General features: G+C 46.0%; 1 protein-coding gene across 2 annotated transcripts in view; it reads right to left on the bottom strand.

Moving 5' to 3' along the window:
• Positions 1-25,602, bottom strand: part of UBE2O (ubiquitin conjugating enzyme E2 O) — a 126,713-nt gene that overhangs the window by 57,522 nt on the left and 43,589 nt on the right. Inside the window, exons 3-12 of one of the 2 annotated variants that reach the window (XM_030208196.1) lie at positions 19,168-19,278; positions 17,037-17,132; positions 15,382-15,447; positions 11,579-11,722; positions 10,820-10,929; positions 9,491-9,641; positions 8,332-8,876; positions 7,726-7,880; positions 7,246-7,358; positions 6,927-7,046 (exon numbers count right to left, since the gene is read on the bottom strand). In XM_030208196.1, the coding sequence (XP_030064056.1) occupies positions 6,927-7,046; positions 7,246-7,358; positions 7,726-7,880; positions 8,332-8,876; positions 9,491-9,641; positions 10,820-10,929; positions 11,579-11,722; positions 15,382-15,447; positions 17,037-17,132; positions 19,168-19,278 (1,611 nt within the window). Of the gene's footprint in view, positions 1-6,926; positions 7,047-7,245; positions 7,359-7,725; positions 7,881-8,331; positions 8,877-9,490; positions 9,642-10,819; positions 10,930-11,578; positions 11,723-15,381; positions 15,448-17,036; positions 17,134-19,167; positions 19,279-25,602 lie in introns of those variants that run through there. The other variant, XM_030208195.1, reaches the window with a different exon arrangement.

The following is a 25,602-nucleotide window of genomic DNA, read 5'->3' as shown; positions in this document are numbered from 1 at the left end:
CTTCAGGTAAGAAACTTCGCTTTCTCCGAGGCCAGGCAGGCTGATATTCTCACATGTGGGGTATCCCTAGCCCCCAGGCTCACTCAAAACAAGAAACATTGGTCAATTGGGCCTCGCAAGGGCGAGGACATAAAAATTGACCTGAAACAGCAGGTGGAGATAGAGAGCAATCTTTTGCCTCCCTATATATGGTCATGTGCTGCCAGAAACTCCTCAGTATGGTCGATATCAAAGCTCCATCCGCAGGACTCAGCACATAGAGAATTACACCCACAAAGGGACACTCTTTCCAGCCCACCACCGCAGAAGCGGGGGGCGGGGAAACCACACCCGCCGACAGGGGGGGGACTGGCTTATCCTGCTACCGCAACCGCGGGAGGAGCTGGTTTACCCTAACACCGCCGAAGCGAGAGAGATACAAAACTACCCTACTACCACACGAAGCGGGAGGGAGCTCTGGCATAATTTAGTTATCAATCCAGCCACAGTCAAAACGGGGGGGGGGGGGGGGGGGGGGGGGGGGGTGAGGAAGCAGCAGCTCACTGTAACACAAAATCGTCAACTCAAGGAAATCCAAGTGGAAGAACTTGAACACGAAGTCCTCCTGAACAGGAACTGAAGACTAAACTTGAACCTGAAATATAACCAGAACACAAACAGTACAGATATCTGGGAGGGGCTATGGATTAATCTGCTATGATTAATGGAAAGAAAATTAACAGGTATGATACATAATTTTACCTTCCATATCATCAAGCAGATCAATCCATAGACTGGTGGGATGTACCGAAGCAGTACTCACCCAGGGCGGGACATGGAAATCCCAGAACGCAACACAATCCCCAATCCTGGTCCTCCACATCAGCTCTCATCCTATTTGTGCAGGAAGGAGCAAGAGAGTACGGAGAGTAGGAGAGGTACGACGACAGCGACGAAGGCGAGATGTACTCAGATAGAAAAGAGATGGATGAATTTTGGAAGCGAGCATGCCAGCCTGATACGCCTTCCTCCCAAAAGAATCCAAGGTTCTATGTTCTCACCCCGGGGGCGCTGAGGCAAAGTTCCTAGAACTCTTAGCTCTTCTGAGAGCGGAATCCACCACCGCAGAGTCATGAGGCAACTGAGGCCGGACGAAACTGGGTTCCCTGTGGATCCGATACTGGGATTCAGCCTTTTTGGGGATAGTTGGACAAGAAAGAGGCTTCTCCCAGTTCCTCATCAGCACTTCCCTGAGTGTAACAAAGGAATCCTGTTCCGAGGGAATGGATCCTCAGAAGCTTAGCCGATATTGGGTGGCAGAGCCGGTGGTGGGAGGGAGGGGCTGGTTGGGAGGCGGGGATTGTGCTGGGCAGACTTATACGGTATATGCCAGAGCCAGTGGTTGGGAGGCAAGGATAGTGCTGGGCAGACTTATATGGTCTGTGCCCTGAAAATGACAGATACAAATCAAGGTAAGGTATACACAAAAAGTAGCACATATGAGTTTATCTTGTTGGGCAGACTGGATGGACCATGCAGGTCTTTTTCTGCCGTCATCTACTATGTATCGTGAAAAAAAGGAGCTGTGGTAGAAGACTTAGGTGGAGATGGATAATCCAGGACCTCGAGTATCTTGGCCCTGGGCTCATCCACAGTCTCCACAGGGAAGGGAATGGCCTCAGACATTCCCGCACAAAAGATGAAAAAGACAAACTCTCCGGAGGGGAGAGCAGTCTCTGAGGTGAGGGGGTCGAATCAGACGGAAGACCTAGAGAATCCTCGGCAGAGAAAACTTCATGACCCCCATCTTCATCAGATGAGCCATCATTGGATGGGGCTAACTCAGAAAGAGCAGCCTGGATCCGAGCCCGTCTCGACAGAGGTGCGATGACCTCGATGACTGTGTCGAGAAGTCGACTCCCCAGGAGACTCCGGTGAAGCTTCCTCCACCGAAGGCAATGGAGAGTCGACCCGGGAGGCAACCGGCTCTGATACCGGAAGCGGTACCAGAGAATGAGACCTCACCACCGGCAAGAGGTACAGTGCCGCAGGAGCATCTGGCACCGTCGGTACCGGTGCCGGGCGCAAGTGATGCAGCACCGCTTCCATGAAATCTGGAAAAATAGCCTTGATGTGCTCATCTACGGAAGCTGTCGTGGAAGGCTGCGGTGCCGGTGTGGGTGTCAGAGGCAGAATCTGCAGAGACTGGGGAGCCGGTACCAGGCTGCCAGACGACCTGCGCATCGATACCTCCATAACAGAGGGAGAGTGATCCTCTCGGCACCGACGCTTCTCGGGTACCGAATGCCTCGATGACCTGGAGCTCGCAGTACCGTGTCGAGAAGGAGAACAATGATGGTGCTTCTTGGCCTTCACCCGACGCCCACCATCGAGACTCCTCGGTACCGGTGAGGAAGACGTGGAATCCACACGCTTCCTCGGGGCCGGGTCTGATAGAGGTCAGTCCCGGGGGGCCTGCAAAGCAGGAAGCGCCGAGGCGGGTGGAGACCCGCTCGATGCATCACTGCTCCCAGCGTGCATCGGTCTCTTGGCAGCCTGTACCCCGGTCTCCCAATGCCAACGCTGCCCTTGATGTCGACGGTACCGATGTCGACGCAGACATCGAGGTACCGGACCCAAAAAGCTTTTCTCTTTGGGCCTCTCGAGAAAGTTGAGTGCGCTTTTTCATTCTTAGGCACAACTTACAACTTTCCTGAAGATGGTAGGGCCCAAGGCACTGAAGGCACCAGGAGTGCGGATCAGTGCCAGAGATGGTCCGGTTGCAGTGGGCGCATGGCTTGAAGCCGCTGGGCGTCTTCGATGACATTGCGGGAAAAATCGCCTCCGCAAAATCAAAGGACCGCAATTGTGTCAGAAAAACAGACATACAAAAAAGGGAAAAATACCCGATCAAGCGACCTAAGAACAGTTGCACGAAAAAAGAAAGGAAAATTAGAAAACGAAAAAACTACGAAGACTTAACGTTTTTTTTTTTTTGTAAAACAACCAAAAGGGTAAAACGAACTCGTTTGAAGAAGAGAAGAGAACTTCCACTCCGAAGGCCTGGAAAACGCGAAGCGCTGAAGCCAGAACTCTGTCTCCTCAGACGCGGAAAAGAAAGAATTGAGCGTATCCGTGCGGCGAGCGGGAAAACATGCGCGATGGGATCATCTCACGTGACGGGATGCTCTGGAAGAGACTTTTGAGATTTTGCTAGAAGATCCTCCGGGCCGACGTGACATCACCCACATGTGAGAATATCAGCCTACTTGTCCTCGGAGAAGAATCTTTACACAGCAAGTCTGCTTGTCTGGCTTTAAATTGAAGGGTTCCCACACATTTGACTTGCATCAATTCTCAAAAATATTCAGAGTTGGCCATCAGATGAAAAATTGTTAGAACAGTAGACTGATTCCAAATTTGTGAAAGCCTTCTTTATAATTCTACAGCATGATAATGAAGATAAATATGAAGATGCAAATCAGAGATTCCCTTGTTCATAACCTCCAGATCCACTCAGAGGGTATCAGTAATAATGTAACCTGGCCTAATTTGAAGGAACTTTTTATCAGACTAAACAATCCACTTTCTGCTAGTGCAGTTGTTGAACCTTTTTAGCGATCCTGGATTAATGACTCAAGTACACTTGCATGAGAGAGTCATTTTCAAAAATTTAGCTTTACTAAAAGCAAAGTGGATTGAATTGTAGAGCAATAAAGTTGTTGGGATAAAACCATTAATAATTGCATTCACTGTACTTACGGTACTTACTTTTTAAATCGAGTATTATATTAAGTTAAAGCAAAAAAAGCTATTACCTAACTACATTTTTTAATGTGTTCTTCATTGTACTTTTTAGTTTTACTGAAGTACTTTTAACACTGTCCACCGCCTGCTGAAGATAGAGACATATTAACGGGCCAAAGAGCTTACCGCCCTATATGACAGTTCAGTTTAGTACAGTCTATCTTCACCTGTTGGTAGATGGTCATAACCAAGTCTATGGATTCATTTACTGTTGGATAAGCATGCCCCCCCCCCCCCCCATTTCTGCCAAAAGAATACCCACGGTCACGTCTGTGACCGTGACCACCCTCAGACTTACCTTATTTCTGGGGGTCAGCATCTGTGCTGGCTTCTGTCTGTTTCTGTGTTAGTTTTGTCTCTGTGTGCTGATTACTTCACCTGTGTGGGCTATGCCTCTCTGGGGAGCCAGCATCTAAGATGGCTTCCGCCTGCTCTGTTCCAGCTTCCAAGATGGCTCCTGTTTGTCCTTCCTGTGTGTGTCAAGTCTCTCTCTCTGGTGTCAGTGTGTTTCCTGCTTCCGTCCTGCTGTAGGTGACATCATCAGTGAGAGCCTTCATAAGGAAGTGCTGTACTGGCATTCAGGGCCTTTGCATGTGTTATGCCAAAAGGTCGTCAGGTTAGTGAGTGTACTGTTGCGCTGCCACATAGCCTGTCTCTGGGGCTCTTGCCCATCTGCTTATTATGTCTGTGGACTGCTAGTCCTGTGTGGGCTCTTGCCCTTCTGCTTGTGTGCCTGTGGACTGCTAGTCCTTCTGGTGCTCCACTCTGTGTTTGGAGCCACTGAATCTTCAGCCTTTGTAGGTTCCCTGTCTGTGTTGGGAGCTGCTGAAGCTTCAGCTTGTGTTTGATCCCTGTCTGTGTTTGGAGCTATTTAGCTTCCAGCCTTTGTTTGCTCCCTGTCGGTGGTTGTTAGCTCCTGAGCTTCAGCCATTGCCCTGACCTTTGCTAGTGCCTGGTTTATTCTCTGCCTGCTGCATGTCTCTATTGCCTGAACCCGGATATTCTCTGCTTGCTGCCTGTCTCCGACTACAGCCTGAACCCGGATATTCTCTGCCTGCTGCCTGTCTCAGACTATAGTCTGAACCCTGATACTCTCTGTGTGCTTTTGCCAAGCTTGTATGTATGTCCTGACCCCTGCTTCTGCCCAGCTTGTACGTATCTCCTGTGTCCTGCTTCTGCCCAGCTTGTACGTATCTCCTGTGTCCTGCTTCTGCCTAGCTTGTACGTATATCCTGAACCCTGCTTCTGCCTAGCTAGTGCATATCCTGAATCCTGCTTCTGCCTAGTGTATATCCTGAGTATATATCCTGAATCCTGCTTCTGCCTAGCTAGGGTATATCCTGAACCCCGCTTCTGCCACGCTTGTATGTGTTTCCTGACCCCTGCCAGGCCTGTATATGCCTCCTAGCCTCTGCTTTGCCAAGCTTGTATGTATATCCTAGCCCCTGCTCCTGCCAAGTCTTTGTGCACATCCTGTCTGCTCAGTCTGCTTAGTGGCTGCGCAGCAGCTTTCAGTCCTAGTCTAGTTCTGTGCCAAGCCTCCCTCGTGTATCCTAGACCCAGGGTGGGTCCTCTGGGTCTTCAGTTCCTGCCCTGCAAGTCCTGCCGGCCACCCGCACTTGGGAGCTCAACTCTTGAGGAACGGTGGTCAAGCGCATGTGAAGCTGTTCCTGTTCTGCCTGTCTCAGTTACTACTCCAGTCCAGAGTTCCAGTCCTGCTCTTCCTTGTATCCAGTTCCACGGTGGTCTTGCCTGCCTCTGCCGCTCCTCGGCAGTGGTCCAAGGGCTCACGAATTCCAGTTCTGCCTCGAGAACCCGACACCCACAGCTTGGAAATGGAACTTGATATATCGCCTTTCTGTGGTTTTTGCAACTACATTCAAAGTGGTTTTCATAGTATATACAGGTACTTATTTGTACCTGGGGCAATGGAGGGGTTAAGTGACTTGCCCAGAGTCACAAGCAGCTGAAGTGGGAATTGAACCCAGTTCCCCAGCATTAAAGTCTGCTGCACTAACTACTAAGCTACTCCTGCACTCCAAATTGCCTGGGGATGTACTGTAAGCCACAATGAGCCTGCAAAGAGGTGGGAAAATGTGGGATACAAATGCAACAAATAAATAAATAAAAGCTTACTGATAACATGTTTGAGAGATGCACAAAACCTGGTTGTCATAGTTGCATATGGGAAAGGGTACTGGGTTAGTAGGGGCTGTTGGAGAGTCCTATTTTTTTTATTGTATATCTTTTGATTATGTAATCCAAGAGAGTTAACTATATTTATTTTTGTTATATTTGTACCCCGCACTATCCCACTCATGGCAGGCTCAATGCGGCTTACATATTGCATACAGGTACTTATTTGTACCTGGGGCAATGGAGGGTTAAGTGACTTGCCCTGAGTCACAAGGAGCTGCCTGTGCCTAATGTGGGAATCGAACTCAGTTCCCCAGGACCAGAGTCCACCACCCTAACCACTAGGCCACTCCTCCACTATATGAGATGAACAAATGATATATACTGTATAACATGTGGTATGTCATCCTCTTGTATTCTACTATTTTTAGTAACTCTATAAATGGAAATAAAATGTACTTGAACTGCAGATCTAAGGGAGACATCTAGTGGCTAAGGATTTCAACAACATTTAAGGTTTAGTAAGCTAAGAATTGAGTTCTCTGTCTCCTTCAGTTCATCCTTTAACCAGCTCTGCTATTCACACCCAGTTCTACTTTGCCTGAACTACTACTCTTCAGATTTTGTGAAAATTACTAAGCCCTGGTCAGTCCAACAAGCAAAGCTGTGATTAACATATAAAATACATCTGGTATTGGCAAGAGAAGACACCCCCCCCCCACCACTGGAAGACAAACCACCAATAAAGTACGCCCCCCCCCCCCCCTTTTTTTGCATGCTGCCACAATGACTTATTTTAAATTGAGGCCTAGTTCTAAGAAATATAATTCTGGAAGCTGAGAACAGCATCCCTTCCCCTGTTTTAAATTATCACAGTTCTTTCTCTGTGAATTTTCTGGCCACCACCCTATTACAAACTGCACGATCAGACCCAACTCACCACTTTATGCTATCAAAAAGCAGCTAGTGTTTAAAAAAAAAACAAAACAAAACAAACAACTCACCTCAGTTGTGGCTTCCTCCTCAGTGTCCCCAATACGGATGACGATGTCTGTGGTTCGGAAGTGGAAATCTGGGTGGTCAGCAATGTCGTACACACTAACATCCTCCTCTTCTCCAATCAACTAACAATTAGAAAGAGTATGGAAAGAGATTGTCAGAATACTTTTTTCCAAAAGGGAGAGGAGGGGGACAGTATCAGACATAACCCTTCAATAAAAGAATGCATATAAAAACAGTTCAATAGTATAAGAGTACCCATTTCTGAACTCTTAAGACATAAGTTAGGAAATTAAAAATAAGCATTCATGCAGCCTCTCTCACCTCTACATCATCCCCACTGTGCTTCAGCATAAACCACTTAATCACGCAGGTACGGCCAATATGATCACCTGACTGCACAACACCATATACCACACTGTCCTGGGACGCCTGGGCTTTGAGGTAAACAAACAAAAAAATTTTGATCAAGCATGTTATTCTGCACTGTAGTTTTAACTTTCCATCAATCTCTTTGAATTACACACCACTATGACTGCAGATGTTATCTAGCATGAAAAATTCATACTAACCAAAAATGGACATAGCAAAGCAAAGAATGCTGAAATAAACTATCCAATAGCAGTGCTATGGTTATAACTTTGGACACTCCAAAGTCTGGCACAATAACCCACCAGACCCCTCCTTTTTTCCTGCAATGTCAATCCTGGATATGGTCTTAAAATACATTCTGTTTTCTACACAATGTCTGGGTGTGGTGTTCAGATCCATAGCTGCCATTTACCCTGTCCCACTTCATCATACCTCTCTTATCCACAACAAAATCTCCTGGACAGAATTCATTACTGTCCAAGTGACGGACTGGCACTAGCTCATTGGAACGAATGTTGGTCTCAATGGTGCCGTCCTGCCACATCACATCAGCAGAAGTCATGGTGGTGACCACCTCTACAGCAACCCTGAGAAAGAGCACATATAAGTAAACAAGTCTGAAATTAACATGTGGACGTACGAAACCTACAAATTTTGTCACTAAATATACCCACTTAAAAATGGCAAAAGATAGAATTCAGACATCAAAGAAGTAGAGGTAGTGTTTGCATAGGTATAAGTACTACTTTAAAGGGCTGGGATTTTGGATTTAGCTCATGGCTTTCAGATATAGTTGAAGGTGAAATGACTGTACATTCAGGTACAGTAGTTCTTTTCACATTCCCAGAGGATATACAATCCCAAGTATGTACTTGAGGCAACAGAGGGTTAAGTGACTTGCCTGAAGGTTAAGCAACTTGCCTGAGATCATAAAGAGCTGAAGTGGGATTTGAACCCTGGCTTCTCTGGTTCTCAGTCTGCTACTCCTCCACTTTATGTAACGGCATCTTATAAAGTAGCCAATAAAAAAACAAGTACCTATCACCAGGTATGAACTCCCTGCAGATCTTGCTTTTCTTCTTCTTGTGTTTCCTCTTCAAGTTTTTTATGGACAAGGGGACACTCTTTTTCCGCCCACAACATCCACTCTGGGAGGAGGCGGTAGAGCTAGCAGAGGATGTCACTGAACTGGTTTCATCTGTGTCATCAGCAGCCTCATCGTCAGCATCCTGTTCCATGGAGTGGATATTGTACTCTTGAGTGCCCAAGGAAATATCACTGACTGCAGTGGATGGTTCAAGCTGAGCTTTAGTGATGCAGCTTTTCTGCTCCCCACCCTCGGCAGGCACTATTATTTCTACAGTGTTCACGGTGCCATTGGTAGCCTCATGTGGAATGTCTAGATTGCCTGGTTCTAGTGTATGTTTTCTGGGAATCTTCAATTTTTCTGTACCATTATCGGTTGGAGGTTTACTATCATCAGTAATGGCAGTGGTACCTCCATCAGCTTGCTCACCCCCCATGGTGACTTCCTGGGGACATGGCACTATCTTTACTGCCTGTTTCTTCAGCAATCGTTTTACCTGTAGAAGAAAAAATAAAACCAGGCACAAAAGCAATTATATTGGTCAGTAGAGATTCTGATTTACTGCTACAGAAGGGGCTACTTTCCAGAACCCACACCATATCTCGTTAGTGAAATGTTCTACTGAAATTCTGGCAACCCTCCCACCCAAAAACAAATCTTTACATGCCGTAAGGACTTGCTCTAATGGCAACGATCTAGTTTTCTCTCAGTGGTCCCCATTGCCCCATGGAAAGTAATGGAAATGTGGTCATTGATTAATCTAAAACTGGTTTTGCACTGGAGCAAAACCCTGACAAAAAGGTCTCAACGTCTCTGAAAACCGAAGCAACAGCAAAGATTAGACTAATGTAATTCACTGTCCCACAGTAAATAATGCAATAACTATTTCATTTGAAACAACTTATTTAATCAAGCAGTAAAGATTTTGCATTTCTTCTTAAACACTGTAGCGCTGTTTGAAAAGAGAAGGCTTTTTTTTTTTGGCAAGAGCACCGTAACTTAATAATTGATGGCAGAAACAAGGCAGCTGAGTTACCTTCTCTGCTTTTCTACCACTTAAAAAGAAAAGCATATGAATTACTATATTCATATCTAAGATCTGTAATGTACCTTTTTAGCAACAACCCCATCACCTAGAACACAATTTCTTTCTGGGCACTCGCATGTGATCTTTGCTGGTTCAATTTTGGCGGGAAACACGTACAGACATCTCTCCCCAAGCTGCCTTTCAGCATGGTCAAAGCAGCCTAGACGCTTCACCCTGTCAGAGCAAAAGGAGGAAAGGAAACTGTGGTGTGGGTAGCATTAACCTTTTTGTACTTTATATATGTGTGACAAGAGAAGCAAACTGACAGCCTGCTGAAGACATTAACATATTAGAAAAACTCTTTGGTACGTTCAGCACTTTTAATGTCCAACAATAAAAACCAATGGCTTAAAGTCACTAACTGAAAGCTCTACATCTTATAGTGATCCTAATCTTTGCCTAGGACCTATAATCTGATAAGGTGAAATCCTACTGGAGGCTGGTGCTCATTTCCTCATGTACCATTGAAAAATCAGGCCAAACTAGTTCTTAGGCTACCACTGGATTTCTTCCTTATACTGCTATACTACTCAAATTCCTGGTAGAGGATTTGGTTTGGAACCAGGAGACCCAAATTCAAGCCTTTTCTGCTGCTAATACATCAAACAAGGGAAAGTTACTGAGCAAGAGGTACTAGAGGTTTTCCCTATTTTGTATTTAGCAGAAAAATGCTTAGTGCATCTGGCCCTTTATTGCCCGTTGCCTACTCACTTCATCACTCCATCTCTAGGGCTTAGAGCAACTTACAGTGTAGTTAAAGTGTACTGACTTGATATATTGCTTCAAGACATTAAGGGTTTACAAAAATTAAAATATTTGAGAACATTTATATCCCACATATTCCCACTATGGCAGGCTCTATGTGGCTTACAGCAATACTAAGAATCCTCAAATTCAAATTTCAACGGTGCATGAGGAAATGAGCACCAGCCTCCAGTAGGATTTCACCTTATAGCTCCTAGGCAAAATACAATTACAAAGCCCCCCCCCCCAGTTTACTACTCCTGTTTCTAAACCATACTAAAGCATAACCTTCCTCAAATACAAGATTAAAACTTAGATTTGAGCAGCTGTTTAAAAGCTTGCATTATCTTCCTTTTCAATGGTAGGAATCATTACATAATGCAATTCCTGATCTCTGACTGGTGTCAAATGCAGAACATAAAGGTACTACTAGGAGCAAGAACAGCTTGCTCCTAGTAGTAGCATAACTTTTGGCAACTGCTCATCTTGAGACAGTTGCTTCTGAGACACATTCGAGTCCACTATACATGTATATTCCATCAACAGCAAGACAAGACAGTAATGTGTGTGTTTACACAATAGATGGATGGATAGACATGAGATCTAACCTGGGCAAGTTTTCCTGTGTGATAACAGTGGGTGGAGGGCTCACACACTCTGTGCCCCCCAAACAAAAGCTTTTAGTGATCCAAGTTATCTTCAGCTCTGTCACCTGTACCTAGAATTGGATACCATAGAAAATATATATTCAGAATCTCACAGTATGCCCACAAAGTAGTTACACTTTCAAAACCCATCTACTAGACCTGTCTGTTTTAAAAACCAGGTGATATAAATGATGTAAGCTGTTTCCTTCACATGACGGGTTATATACAGCTGGGAATGCTATGGAAGAATTTCGTTATAACTTGTCATTTCTAGGTTAAGCAGAAAACAGGCATTAAAAAAAATAAAGCACTCAGCTGAATACATTATGAATCTAGAATAAAGCTGCATATTCAGCAAATTTTCACACACACTTACCTGGAAAGGTTTCCAAAATAACTGGAGATGGACCTCTCAAGCTTCAACCTTTCAGCTTATTTCTCCACTTAAGCTGAAAAGAGCAATTTATGAACTATATTACAGGACTAACCTATGCTCCCTCACTTTTCCATTCATGATATCTGTATGTGGCCTAGGCTGCACTGCAGCTAAACGAGGATTCTTCCGCTCCCCTCCCTGCCATCAGGAGGATGCTTGTTTCCATACGTCAAAGGACAGTGGACAAGTTTTATAAAGGAGCAATCAAGCAATAATGACCTACTGTATGGTAATGATAAATCTGAATATACAAGTTTTCAGTATCTCTACCTGCTGATCCTTACCTCTTCCACTACCACTCGGAACTTGCTCTTTGTACTGAGAACTGGTTTCACTCCTGATAACCACTGCACACTGGAGAACACTTTGGAGGGTCCAATAAGCACTTGCCCAGGATAAAAGCCATAGGCATCATCAAAGAAGAGTCCCTAAAAACAAAAGTGAAGTTAGTAACACAAGAGAAATACAGCCAGCTGCCTACTTGTTGAATCAAACTGGCTTTTCTGTAGAGATCTGTCAAGGAAAAGACATTTTTCATTTAGGCCTCTATAGCAAAAACATACTAGATGTATTTTTCTAAATCAATCAAGGTTTGTTTTGTTTTTTTTGCATGTTCATAGATGACTGGTGGGTATACAGGTGAAAGATTCAACAACAGTTTTAACGAATATATTATTTTAAACTTGGGTTCTAAGGGTATAGGGTCATGGACTTTATATACCACCTTTCTGTGGTACAAAGTGATTTACATATTCTATGCAGTTATGTTCTCCATCCCTACTGGGCTCAAAATCTGTTACCTGGGGCAATGGAGGGTTAAGCAACTTGCCCAGTGTCACAAGGAGCTGCTTAGGAATTGAACCCAGGTCCCCAGGTTCTACTACTACTACTACTACTATTTAGCATTTCTATAGCGCTACAAGGCGTACGCAGCGCTGCACAAACATAGAAGAAAGACAGTCCCTGCTCAAAGAGCTACAATCTAATAGACAAAAAATAAATAAAGTAAGCAAATCAAATCAATTAATGTGAATGGGAAGGAAGAGAGGAGGGTAGGTGGAGGCGAGTGGTTACAAGTGGTTACGAGTCAAAAGCAATGTTAAAGAGGTGGCCTTTCAGTCTAGATTTAAAGGTGGCCAAGGATGGGGCAAGACGTAGGGGCTCAGGAAGTTTATTCCAGGCGTAGGGTGCAGCGAGACAGAAGGCGTGAAGTCTGGAGTTGGCAGTAGTGGAGAAGGGAACAGATAAGAAGGATTTATCCATGGAGCGGAGTGCACGGGAAGGGGTGTAGGGAAGGACGAGTGTGGAGAGATACTGGGGAGCAGCAGAGTGAGTACATTTATAGGTTAGTAGAAGAAGTTTGAACAGGATGCGAAAACGGATAGGGAGCCAGTGAAGGGTCTTGAGGAGAGGGGTAGTATGAGTAAAGCGACCCTGGCGGAAGACGAGAGGGGCAGCAGAGTTTTGAACCGACTGGAGAGGGAAGAGGTGACTAAGTGGGAGGCCAGCAAGAAGCAGATTGCGGTAGTCTAAATGAGAGGAGACAAGGGTGTGGATGAGGGTTTTGGTAGAGTGCTGGAATGTCTCCAAATGAGTTAGCTTTACAAATGACAGTAATGATCTTCACCCACTGCACCAGCCATTAATACTCCTCCACTTAGTATATTAAAATAGTAGTCAATGTTTCAAATAAATACCACATCCTCCTATATTCAACATAGCAAGTGTAGCCCTGGCAAAGTCCAAGTTCAGCAAATAATCTGACAATGACACTTGCATTAAGACTTGGCAGGACTGGTTCTGGGTGCAAGAGGTAGGCTCGTCCTGAGGTGGTTTGTGAAGACTCTTAAGCCTGATTATATATATATAATCAGGCTTCAGTCTTCACAAACTATATTATATATATACACATATATACATACACTAGTAAATCAGGCCCATTTCTGACACAAATGAAACGGGCGCTAGCAAGGTTGTCCTCGGAGTGTGTATGTTTGAGAGAGTGTGTGTGAGACTGTGTGAGAGAGAGAGTGAATGTGTGACAGAGAGAGAGAGTGAGACTGGGTGCGAGTGTGTATGTGAGAGTGTGTGTGAGAATGAGTGTGTGCGCCATGGGCCCTGCTCCCTCCCTCCGAGTTCCAAGGTCCTGTCCCTCCCTCCGAGTTGCAGGGTCGTCCCCCCGCTTCCTCCCTCCGAGTTCCAGGGTCGTCCCCCTCCCTTCCCCCCTCCGAGTTCCAGGGTGGCCCCCCTCCCTCCGAGTTCCAGGGTCGTCCCCCCCCCTCTACCTCCAAATTCCAGGGTCTCCCTCCCTCTCTGCCCTCTGAGTTGCTGCATCACCCCTCCCTCCAAGTTCCAGGGTTCCCCTCCCTCCCTCCAAGTACCATGGTTCCAGGTGCACTCGCTCCAAATTATAGAAATCCTCTTCACAGGAAAGCAAAAGCATTGTTAAATGGCGTGCAGGTGCAGCGTCGGCACTGCGTTAGCTGTTGTCCCGCCCTCATTTCGGAAACAGGAAATGAGGGCAGGACCAGAGCTAACAGAGAGAGAAGGGCCGAGTGTGCACGCCTGGGGGCGGTGCGGCATTGCGGCGAGGGCTCATGCTGGTGTCCTGTTGGTCATTGCTGCGGCTGACATAAGCGGAAGTACGGAACGTGACAGCGCAGGAAGCTTCAGCCACGGTCCACCAGGGAGGCAGCTTCAGAACGTTGGAGGTGGGTTTTATTATATAGGATATTTATAGTTTGTGAAGACTCTTAAGCCTGAATATATATATATATATATATATATCTTACAAACCACCTCAGGAAGAGCCTACCTCTTGTACCCAGAACCAGTCCTGCCAAGTCTTAATGCAAGTGTCATTGTCAGATTATTTGCTGAACTTGGACTTTGCCAGGGCTACACTTGCTATGTTGAATATAGGAAGATGTGGTATTTATTTGAAACATATATTGTGAAGACTCTTAAGCTTGATAGGGTTGTTCAGGTGGGAATTATCTTCCCACTGACAAATCTAGTCCTTCAGTACTACCCTGTGGACCTAGTTTTCAAGACCTGCTGTGTATTACTCAGTTGCACCAGGAAGAAAACTCAAGACAAAAAAAGAAATACCAGGGCCCACAAGTAACTGACTGCACAGGCTTACCACTCCTCCATCTGCTGAGACTGAGAACCCATTGCTTTTCCTGAGGGACTGCACACCCCACTTATAGGCTCACTTGAAGCTCAGTTTGTTCTCGTCTCCATCTGCTGGTCAGACTGCATAACCCACCTGGTCTAGAGGGATACTATGGAATGGATGATAAATACTTCTGAATAGTTGTTTCCAAAATAATCTTGGGGAGTGGATGTGGGATGTGAGAGTAAAGCAAGTCCATTCCTTATTTCCTCCAGTGGTTATCTGGTCATTTAGGGCACTTTTTTGTGGCTGTTATTAAAAATGGGTCTAGCTCAAAATATCTTAGTTTGAGCCCTTTATGTTTTTGTTTTGTTCCATTATAGTAGAAAAATGTCTCAAGTGTTAGGAATGCCCTAATACCACCCCCCAACGTGCCCTCTTGAGATCTGGATCACTGCAGACGAAATGCATAAAGTCTGCAAAACAGGTTTTGAAAATAGCAATTTGAACGTTTTGGCAAGCAAAATGTCCAAATGCTGCTTTATGCCACTTTACGTTTTTTTCTTCTGAAAACGAGCCCCAATGTCAAATAAGTAGCAGTGTCAACCCAAATCCTAGACATCAGATATCAACTTAAGGCAAAAGTTATCAATAATATACAGAATAAGCATGCCAAGATGAGCATTAAACAACTGGAGTACTTTGTAAATTAAAATCAAACTCTCACCCCTTCATTAGGTAACTTAAAAAGAGAACTATTGACCGAGGGTTGGAGGAAGGGAAAAGAGGAGTTACATGTAAATCTTGTAGTGCAGTGCAAGATTCAAGAGCTCTGTGGACAAGCGGAAGAACTGATTTTCCAGTGCTTCCAACTAACTTTGGCAGCAATGGAACTTATTGGGTTGGTTTAGTTTTACTCAAGCAAATATGGAAAAAAATACTGTATTAAAAGAATAGAAAATATGTTACCGAGTCACTGACGGAGGGCAGGACATCATAAAGCTTGGACCCATCCTCTGTGCTCATGGAACATCTGTAACAGAAAGAACTGCATCTGTACACAGAACTTCTACAATGGCTTCTATTCCACAACCTCGTGGACTCTGTAAATGCTCAAATCTCTGCAGGCACTCAGCCAGGGCATCATTTTTCATGCTGTAGAAGACCTATCAAGACCCTGTCAAGGTATTACATTTCAAGCCTTCAAATTTTGAAGAGGAATCAGATCTGTTCCCTCTCCCTTTCCTCCTCTTTAAAAGGGAGAACTGTCATGTCTCAAAGGGTTAATACCCTTACAGACAAATACAATACAAAATCTAAAAGTAGTTTTTAACAAAAATATAGAACACACCAAGAAAAGCTCTCTAAGTAAAGCACAACAATTGATATTTTGAACTATCCAGCACTGGCACAACTATACACAAATTAATGAACCCTGGTCTGCTCCCCAGTGAGCCCCATCTACCATCATTACACTATTAGCAAACTAAGTTTTCTATTTTGTTTTTTCCTGAAAAAGTTAACACATTCCTACTGCCTGTATAATGAACCCAAGAATCAAAAGGGTCAACCAACTGAAACGACTGCAATATCAAAATACAAATATTTGTTTTACTTATTGAAGTCAAGCATGCTGACATTAATATTAAACCCTGAAGAAAAACAAATTAAGAGATGAAATACTTTTCATACAACCAAAGCAGCAATCAGAAGAGGAATACAGACCTACAAAGAACAGATACCATCTGATGCACATTTAAATACCCTCAAAAACTTTGCATACAATCTCTAATTCATCCAGTACAAGATATACAATCATTGAAAATAATCCTATATTCAAGGTCACTAATGTCCTTCCAAAGAGTATCCCTAACTACACCCTCTCCAAAGGGCATCCACACAATGTGATACTCGCAAGTGAGCCTTCTCTGGAGTAGCCCCCCACACTCTGGAATGTGCTCCCTGAAAGGCTTCGCTTACACAAGTATGTGAAAGCTTGATTCTTCAACCAGGCCTACAGTAGTAGTAAATGACACCGGCTGCACATACTATAGCAAGACATGTTTATCCACTCTATCCTAAGATAATGGTCAAGCACCTCTCTGACCTCATTTGCAACCTTCTTTAAAATAGTCCCTTATTTGCTTACTCCTGTTACTCTATCTTATCTATATGTTCCATCTTTGCTTACACCCTTATGCTATTAAAATATTTGTGTCAACATAAGCCCTTACTTTGTATTTGAATATTTTTACTGATGTAACTATCTACTGCTTATGTTTTGACTTATTCTTACTATATACCGCCTGAGTGAATTCCTTCAAAAAGGTGGTAAAATAAAGTTTAATAATAAATAAATACCATATAAGCACAGAGGGCAATGGGACCTGACTTTCTTGAAGGAAACCTAGCACGTTATTTCAATACCTTAAGGAGAGCAAGGATAGCGAAAAATCAAAGCACTGGTGGAATTTAAATAAAACACTGTCTTCACATCCCATAGCTCTGGGCTGTAACACAGCAGCCACTAGTCTTAAACTTTAAATTTGAGTCTCCAACATGAGGTACCAATTCTAAGACAGAAGCAGCTTCAATAAGAGCAGCAGGACCGGTTCACTACCTATTGCACCATTGGACAGCATCAGAATAATCTGGTCCTTCAATCGTAAACCCTTGCCCCAGCAGCTTTCATAGGCTATGTAGTCTCCATACATGGAAGGGCTATTGAAAAGCAAACAGACAAATGTGTTAGAAGGAATGTTATAAGCAAAAAAAACTCATGTAGACACCGACACTGCTGGTTTGAAGCTAATGTCCTTTGGGCAAGTTCCTTGCTGATAGTGGCTCTTTTAAAAACATTTACAAAGCGTTTACAAATGAGCAAGTTTGTGACTTCTATTCGATTATGCTGAAACACGGGTCAGTGTTACTTGTACAGACGTTATTGAGCTTAAGACTTTCTCTGCTTTCCTGTATCCCTTCTGGTGATTTATTAGGTCCATTGCACCACCTTACTTCGGTGTTTTGTGCTTGTGGCCTTTCTGTGGGATATTTTGCTTCTTCTTTTGGATTTCAGGATTTCTTAGAAGTAATGCTATAAGCAGATGAAGGGAGGCAAAGACATTCCCCATAGCAGGGCTTTTTTCCCACCAGCTGAGTTCTTACAATTATTAAATAGAAAAGAATCTTTTACAGATGTCTCCCTGCAATTAAATGTTTGTGTAAAAGTTTTTTATCCAGAGTTTCTACCCCCTCCCCCCCAAAAAAAACCCACAAACAGGGAATCTTCTGTATTCATCCCATGCTTCTGTCCCCACCACTCTTGAACAAGAGGTGTGATTTTAAGCACTTTTCATTAAAAATTATTCTTGATATGTGCTTAAGTTACTTTGCCTGCTTACATGAGATTTGGTGGGCGGGGGCAGGGAAAAGAAGACGGCAGCCTAGGAATGGCGACCCAATTCTGTAGTAACATATATCGGGGGTGGGTTGGTCTGGTTTTGATGCTGCCTACTCAATGCTCATCCCAAACACTGCCTATGCGTTTTGAGTAGACTATGTTTAAGAAAAGCAGTATAGTAATACAACAGACATATTTTAATGAACATGTTATTACATGGATTAAACAGTCTACAGTTTGTACAGAAAAATCAGTGCACTTCTGGTTCTGGTGGTTTTTCAAACACACTTATGTATATACTTCTCTATAAGATCGATATTTTAAACTTTCATAAATTTCAGATCTTGATCATTTACTTGAATGCACCATTCTGGAGCGTGGCCTAGGAACATTATCCATTGTAGAATGTAAACAGGTTGGGCTAAGAGACTACTTTCTTTTTGGGGGGGGTGGGGGGGGGGGGAGAGGGGGGAAGAATCATATAGACAAGTAGGTAAAAATTCATTATGAACTGGGTCCTCTAAAACTGCTGGTTGGAAATGTTGCGAGTCTGACAACACAAACTAACTCTGCTTCCTGACCTCAAAGGCCAAAACCTACCACAGCTGCATCCCCTCCCTCATCACACAGAGCTTTGCCTTCATAATACTTAAATTATGAACAGTGGCTATAAATTCTGAATCATCACATGGTGGCAGATGTTGCAGGTATATTCTATCCATGGATCAGCAAACTTATTTTCAAAGAGAAACATGCTTTTCTCTTTGAAAACAAAAGCTGACAGGGAACCAAAAGGCTGAAGCTAAGCACATGTATTTGCTCATGCTTTGAAACAGATGTAGATGAGCCTGCAGAAAATATGTGCCTGGTTTTTGAAAATGCAAGTGCCATATATACTTTCCTGCCTTTTACCCTGTGATCACAATGCAGGTTCAATGCACAAAATTGCTGTTTTATCCACTGAAATCTATATATATAAAAGGCAACCCCAACGTTCTGAAGCCTCCACGGAAGTTGAGGCGCCCGAGATATCCGGTGTGCCCTGGAGAGTCTGCACCGCCCTCGCGTCAAAACGTCATGACGTCGAGGGCGGAGCTATGACACTCGAGGGCCGAAACGGCCCACAGCGAACAAGGCAAGTAGCTTCGAGGGACGGAGGGAGGGGGGCCCCTTGCTAGCGCCCGTTTCATTCGCTCAGAAACGGCCATTTTTTCCTAGTGCTTTTAATATTGCCCCCTTTGTCACTACATGTAGTACTTTAGTGGCAATCTCCATTTCATTTCAACCAAAGTGGTCTGTTTTGTCTCCTCAAACCCCCAATTTTGAAATTAAAATAGATGCCCAAATGTTCTCACCCAGATATGCAGTAAGTCTCTGCTGTTGACAGGATACAGAACACAATTTGTGCCAACGAGCTTCACCGCACAGTCGATATTGACATCAATCACTGTCCCACACTGAATGTCCTGTAGGAGGGTATAAAAATGGACACAACCGAGTTAAAATTCAACTTCAGATTGCATTTAATAAGAATGGTCAGACATGGTCTGTCAAATGCAACCAGACTGGTGATAAAATACCTGTATTATGTGAGACTGGGGTGTGTTGTAATTACTCAAAGCCATCTCTTCTCCCTTCCTTTTGGCGCCTAACCACCTTCCACATTCATGATACCTACACTGACTACATAGTTCGTACCTTTAGATTGTAAGCTCTCCTGAGCAGGGACTGTTCTTCCCTTGTTTAAAATTGTTACAGCGCTGCGTAACCCTAGCAGCGCTATCGAAATGCCTAAGTAGTAGTAGTAGTAGTAATTACTCATAAGAGTAGCTTCCTTTTGGTCTCACAACCATACTCTTAATACTATAGGTTGAACTGTCCTAGTCCACTGTGCTGTGTTCTCATGCACACTTTAATCTAGGGAAGGGCGACGAAAATAATAAAAGGGATGGTGGTGACTACCTATGAGGAGAGGTTAAGAAGGCTAGGACCCCTCCTTTAGCCTGGAGAAAAGGTGGCTGAGGGGTGATCGATAGACGTCTACAAAATAATGAGTGGGATACAGCGGACAGATGTGAAGGTGTTTGCTTACGCTTTCTAACAAATAAGAACCAGGGGACCACAGATGAAATTAGAATGTGGTAGGTTTAAAACAAATCGGAGAAAGTTTCTCTTACTCAGCGTGTGGTTAGACTCGAACTCACTGCCAGAGAAGGTAGTGATGGCAGCTGGCCTTGCTGAGTTTTAAAGGGGGTCTGGACAGATTCCTGAAGGAAAAGTCCATGATCACTATTAAATTTTGGGTTTTTGCCAGGTTCTTGGGGCCTGGATTGGCCGCTGTCGGAGACAGGGTGCTGGGCTTGATGGACCTTTGGTCTTTTCCCAGGACGTAGCAGTGCTATGTACTTATCCAAGAGAGTTGGAATATTTGGTGAGTATTTTCCTCACCTCTGCCTGTAAAAAGCATATGCAGACTGCCTTGGTAAGCGCGGTTGTTTCTGTTTTGTTAAAATCCCCCAATGATATGGTCCATCAGTGATGTTTATTACAACAGGCAACAAGCATACGCTTGGGGTGGCATGTGGATCTTTGCGTTATAGTTCTGGCTTGCTTTGCATCATAAGAGGCATATGGAAGTTAGGCTACAAGTGGTTGCACAAGATTTATAAGTCGTTGGTGAGGCCCCACCTGGAGGTATTGTGTTTCAGTTTTGGAGGCGTATCTTGCTAAGGATGTAAAAAGAATTGAAGCGGTGCAAAGAAAAGCTACGAGAACGGTATGGGATTTGCGTCACAAGACGTACGAGGAGAGACTTGCTGAACTAAACATGTGAGGAAAGGAAAAACAGGGGTGATCGATACGACGTTCAAATATTTGAAGGTATTAATCCGCAACGAACCTTTTCCAGAGATGCGAAGGCGGTTAGAACGACTGAGGACATGAAATGAGATTGAAGGGGGGCAGACTCGAAAATGTCAGGAAGTATTTTTTCACGTAAAGAGTACGTGGATGCTTAGAATGCCCTCCGCGGGAGGGTGGTTAGAAATGAAACTGGTAACGGAATTCAAACATGCGGGGGATAAGCATTAAAGGAATCTGTGCAGAAGGAATGGATCCTCAGGAGCTTAGTCGAGATCGGGTGGCAGAGCCGGGGCTGGTGGTTGAGAGGCAGGGATAGTGCTGGGGCAGACTTATACGGTTTGTGCCAGAGCCGGTGGTGGGGACGGAAACTGGTGGTTGGGAGGCGGGGCTAGTGCCTGGCAGACTTATACGGTCTGTGCCCTGAAGAGCACAGGTACAAATCAAAGTCGGGTATACACATAAACGTAGCACATATGAGTTATCTTGGTTGGGCAGACTGGATGACCGGTGCAGGTCTTTTTCTGCCATCATCTACTATGTTATATTATAAATTCTTCAATTTTCAATATTTAGGATCTTTAAGTATCATAAAAACAAAGTTAATAATGCCAAAATAAGTAAAAAAAACATTAAATGGCTTATTCTATTCATTATATCTGGGGAGAGCAACACATTTTTCAATAAGCGAAACAATCTTACTCAAGAAATTAGGCAGCTCAAGAAACTGCTACCTCAGTGTAGGAAAAAAGTTGCATCTCATAAAATGGTGGTAAAATTATGCCTATGTAGTCTAGCAGTACATGCTTACAAGTCTAAAGACTACTCCCCTCCCCAATTTCATTTGGAATTTATTATCCTTCTAACCAGAAGTTCAAGGTGGATAAGAGTAAAGAAAAATAAATACAAGCTCCACAAGTTAACCCAATAATCAACACATTAGCAATGTTATGGTACAAAAAATTACATCCTATAAACTAAGCTCAACGCTTTTCAAACCCCTGAAGCACCAAAGGACAAGTTTTCATTTTCCTCCACGACCCTCCAGGACCGGTCAAGACGCATGGGTTATGTCCCTCATACCAGCAGAGGGAGACTGAGAACACTGAACTTTTGAATACTGTATATATAACCTGTGCAGTACATTCACTAGCCAGTATTTTCTCAGTCTCAGCAGAGGTAGATGGACAGCCTGTGCAGTCTTTAATAGTCTGGTGAGGTAGTTGATTCTTATAGTTAAGGGGGTTTCTCCTCTTATTTCCTTATTTATTGGTTGGCATATGCCCTGTACGTCGGTTAAAAAAAAAAAAAAAAAAAAAAAAAAAAGTGCTTCGGGGCCCTGGGTCCGGGGGGCCCAGTTTTCCCCCTGGGTGTCACACTGTTTTTCAGGTCCCTCCCCCCTGTGCTGCTCTCTTTTGGAGACGCTGGCAGCTTGGCCTCGGACTGCTTCTCTGATGTAGCCTTGAGAGCCACCACTTTACAGCTGCCAAAAGGAATTAGTAATATTTCTTAAGAGCCGTCTGCAGTTTTGGGGTAATATCCCTTTAAGAGTCGTCTGCAGTTTTCTTTACATAGAACGGTCGGCAGGTCCGTTCCTATTGCTGCGAAGCAGAGAGGAGAGCAGAGAGGCTATTGTGTGGGGGAAAAGCGGTGTGAATGAACAGAGTGTTTGCGCGGTCGGGGCTTTGAAGTTATGGCGGCAAACTCCTTCGCTGTCGCGCGTGCTGCGTAGGGGCATAGAGGCGCAGGGCGGTCAGTGCGGCTGTGCAGGCGATCCAAAGCAGGTCGCGGCCGGTGGCTGGCACCCCCGGTGTTAATAGCGGATGGCCCAGCTAGTTCGGGGGTGTCAGGAGTAGCCAGGCAACGTCGGCAGGGCGTTTTCAACGAATTTAGTTTTGGCGGGAACGGCCGCCATTTTGGATTCAGCGCGTCCCGCGGAATCAGCTGTTTTTTGGCCCGGCTTTGCTCCCTGGATCGGCCCCGAAGTTGGCACCGGAGGGTCACAGGAGGCGTTGGCTTTCCTCCGGATTTTGTATGGCCCTGTTTCAAGCCTGGAAGGCGGGACCCCCACCTTTGGGGGAGGGGGCTAGTGCGGCCTCCGGTTAAGAGGCCTCGTTTTGAGTGGGACGACGAGGAGGGATTCTCCCCTGTAGGATCTGAAGGGGCCCTTGAGTGATAGCGCGGATCCTGCAGGGGTTTGAGGGTCCTCAAGAGCCGGAATGGTGGTCCCTGGGGAGGATCCTTCTGTAGTGAGAATTTTTCACAGGGAAGAGCTTGCAGATCTCATTGAGCAGGTTTCTTCCACCCTTAAGTTCGAACAGCCAGAGGCGGTTTTCGGGGGAGGCTAGGCAGGTGGATCCCTTGGTTAAGGGATCCAGCGGCAGGCTCGGTCTTTTCCATGAATAAGGATATCCGGGATATGGTAGTTCAAGAGTGGCTTTCGCCGGGATTCTCCCTGTAAAGTGTCTTAAAGCGATGTCTAGGCTGTACCCGCTCCCACAGGAGATGAGATTCCTTTAAGGCTCCCCCCAGTGGATGGCGGTGGTGACAGCAGTCACCAAAGCCACGGCTATACCGGTGGACGGGGGGACTGCCTCTCCGGGATCCCCGGATAGGAGACTTGAGGCTTTCCTCAAGCGGAGTTTTGATTTGTCGGGCCCTGGCCCTGCAGGCCTCGATTTGTGGGGGGCTGGTTGCAGAGGGCGTGCTTCCGTTGGGCCGAGAAACTCCTTGATGGACTCCGTGGAGGTTGGGACCTCCGGGGTACGGAATTAGCCAAGTTGGAAATGGGATCTCCTTTTTGTCTGATGCGCTTTATGATTTGCCTCCGAGCTTCGGCCAAGAATATGGCCTATGCTGGTGGGGGCACGTAGGGCGCTGTGGTGCGAGGTTGGGCGCAGACGCGGCCTCCAAAGCATAAGCTTTGTTCTCTTCATTTACAGGGGCCATGCTCTTTGGTGAGGATTTGGATAAGTTGGTTTGAAAGGTCTCAGCGATGCCAAGGCCCCTGTCTTCCGGATTTTCGTCCTAAGGCGGCGTTCAGGGATACTTCCTCCCGACGGGTCGGTTTAAGGAGGCTCGCCCGGTATAGGCCCGGGAGGACTAGTGGGGCCTTTAGAGGTCGGTTTTCCAGCGAACACTAGTCCTTTCGGGGAATCGGCGCGGAGGCCGTGATTCTACCGCGGGAAGGGACAGGGGAGGACAGTTTTCGGGGCGTAATTTACAATGAAGGTGTGCGGGGTCCAGGCCCTGGTTCGGGTAGGTGGCTCGGCTGAGTCAGTTTTACCAGGACTGGGCCCAAAATCACATTCGGATCAGTGGGTTCTCGAAGTGGTGCGAGACGGGTACGCTTGGAGTTCGACGGCCGCCTCCCGAAAGGTTCCTGGAGTCCCCTTGTCTTCCAGACTCAAAGGCGGCGGCGGTGCGAGACACGTTGGCGCGGCCTGATCAGTCTGGGGGTGGTGGTACTCTGTTCCCGCCACTCAGCGCCGCTTGGGCTGCCTATTCAATCTACTTTGTGGTCACCAAAGAAGGAGGATGCCTTTCGACCTATCCTAGATCTGAAGGCAGTAAATGCAGCCCTCAGAGTCCCCACTTTCCGCATGGAGACATTGAGGTCGGTCATTGTCGCGGTGCGGGAAGGGGAGTTTCTCACATCTTTGGATCTGACGGAGGCTTATCTGCACATCCCCATTCGGGCCGCTCATCAGCGATTTCTGCGTTTTGCGGTTTTGGGGAAGCATTTTCAGTTTTGTGCTCTGCCTTTCGGATTAGCAACGGCTCCGCGAACGTTTTCCAAGATCATGGTGGTAGTGGCGGCGGCCTTGCGGAAGCAGGGGGTTCTGGTGCACCCGTATCTGGACGACTGGTTGATTCGGGCAAAGTCCCAGTCGGAGAGCGAGGAGTCGACTGCTCGAGTGGTGCATTTTCTTCAGTCTCTGGGCTGGGTAGTGAATTTTGGCAAGAGTCACCTGGTGCCGTCGCAGTCGCTGGAGTACCTGGGGGTTCTATTCGATACCAGGAACGGTCGGGTCTTTCTGCCAGGCCCCCGGATTCGCAAGTTGCAGAGTCAGATTCGGCTATTTCTGTCGGAGGCGGCTCCGACAGCCCGGGAGTACCTGCAAGTCCTGGGGTTAATGGCGGCCACCATAGAGGTAGTTCCGTGGGCCCGGGCGCATATGCGGCAGTTGCAGTCAGCTCTTCTCAGTCGGTGGGCGCCTCTGTCGCAAGAGTTGGATGTGCGCCTTCAGCTACCGGTTTCCCCACGCCTCAGTCTCCAGTGGTGGCTAGACCCAGGCAATCTAGAGAAGGGAATGCCGTTGGAGGCTCCGCAGTGGGTGGTTCTCGTCACAGACGCCAGTCTTCAGGGCTGGGGAGCTCATTGTCTCGGTCAGGTAGCTCAAGGACGCTGGTCTCAGGTAGAAGCTCAGTGGTCCATCAATCGGTTGGAAACCCGGGCCATTCGACTAGCGCTTCTGGCGTTTCAGAGTGTGCTGGGGCAGAAAGCAGTCCGGGTGTTTTGCGACAACGCCACCGCCGTGGCTTATGTCAACCGTCAGGGGGGCACAAAGAGTCAGGCGGTCGCGGAGGAGGCGGCGCTGTTGTGTCAATGGGCGGAGGTTCATCTTCTTGCGCTCTCCGCGGCACATGTGGCTGGAGTAGACAACGTGGAGGCAGATTACCTGAGCAGGCATGCTCTAGACCCAGGAGAGTGGTCGCTTCATCGGTCAGTGTTCAATCGCATTGTGTCGGTCTGGGGACTTCCCGTGATGGATCTCATGGCAACGGCCCGCAATACTCAGGTTCAGAGGTTTTTCAGTCGCCGGAGAGATCCTCGAGCGGAAGGCATAGATGCGCTTCTAATGCCGTGGCCGCAGGAGTTGCTGTATGTGTTTCCCCCATGGCCGTTGGTCGGTCGGGTGATTCAGCGC

The sequence above is a fragment of the Microcaecilia unicolor genome, chromosome 6, assembly GCF_901765095.1.
Source record: "Microcaecilia unicolor chromosome 6, aMicUni1.1, whole genome shotgun sequence".
Lineage (NCBI taxonomy): Eukaryota > Metazoa > Chordata > Amphibia > Gymnophiona > Siphonopidae > Microcaecilia > Microcaecilia unicolor.
Note: the sequence above shows the minus strand (reverse complement) of the source record. Positions and strands in the feature narration are given on the sequence as shown.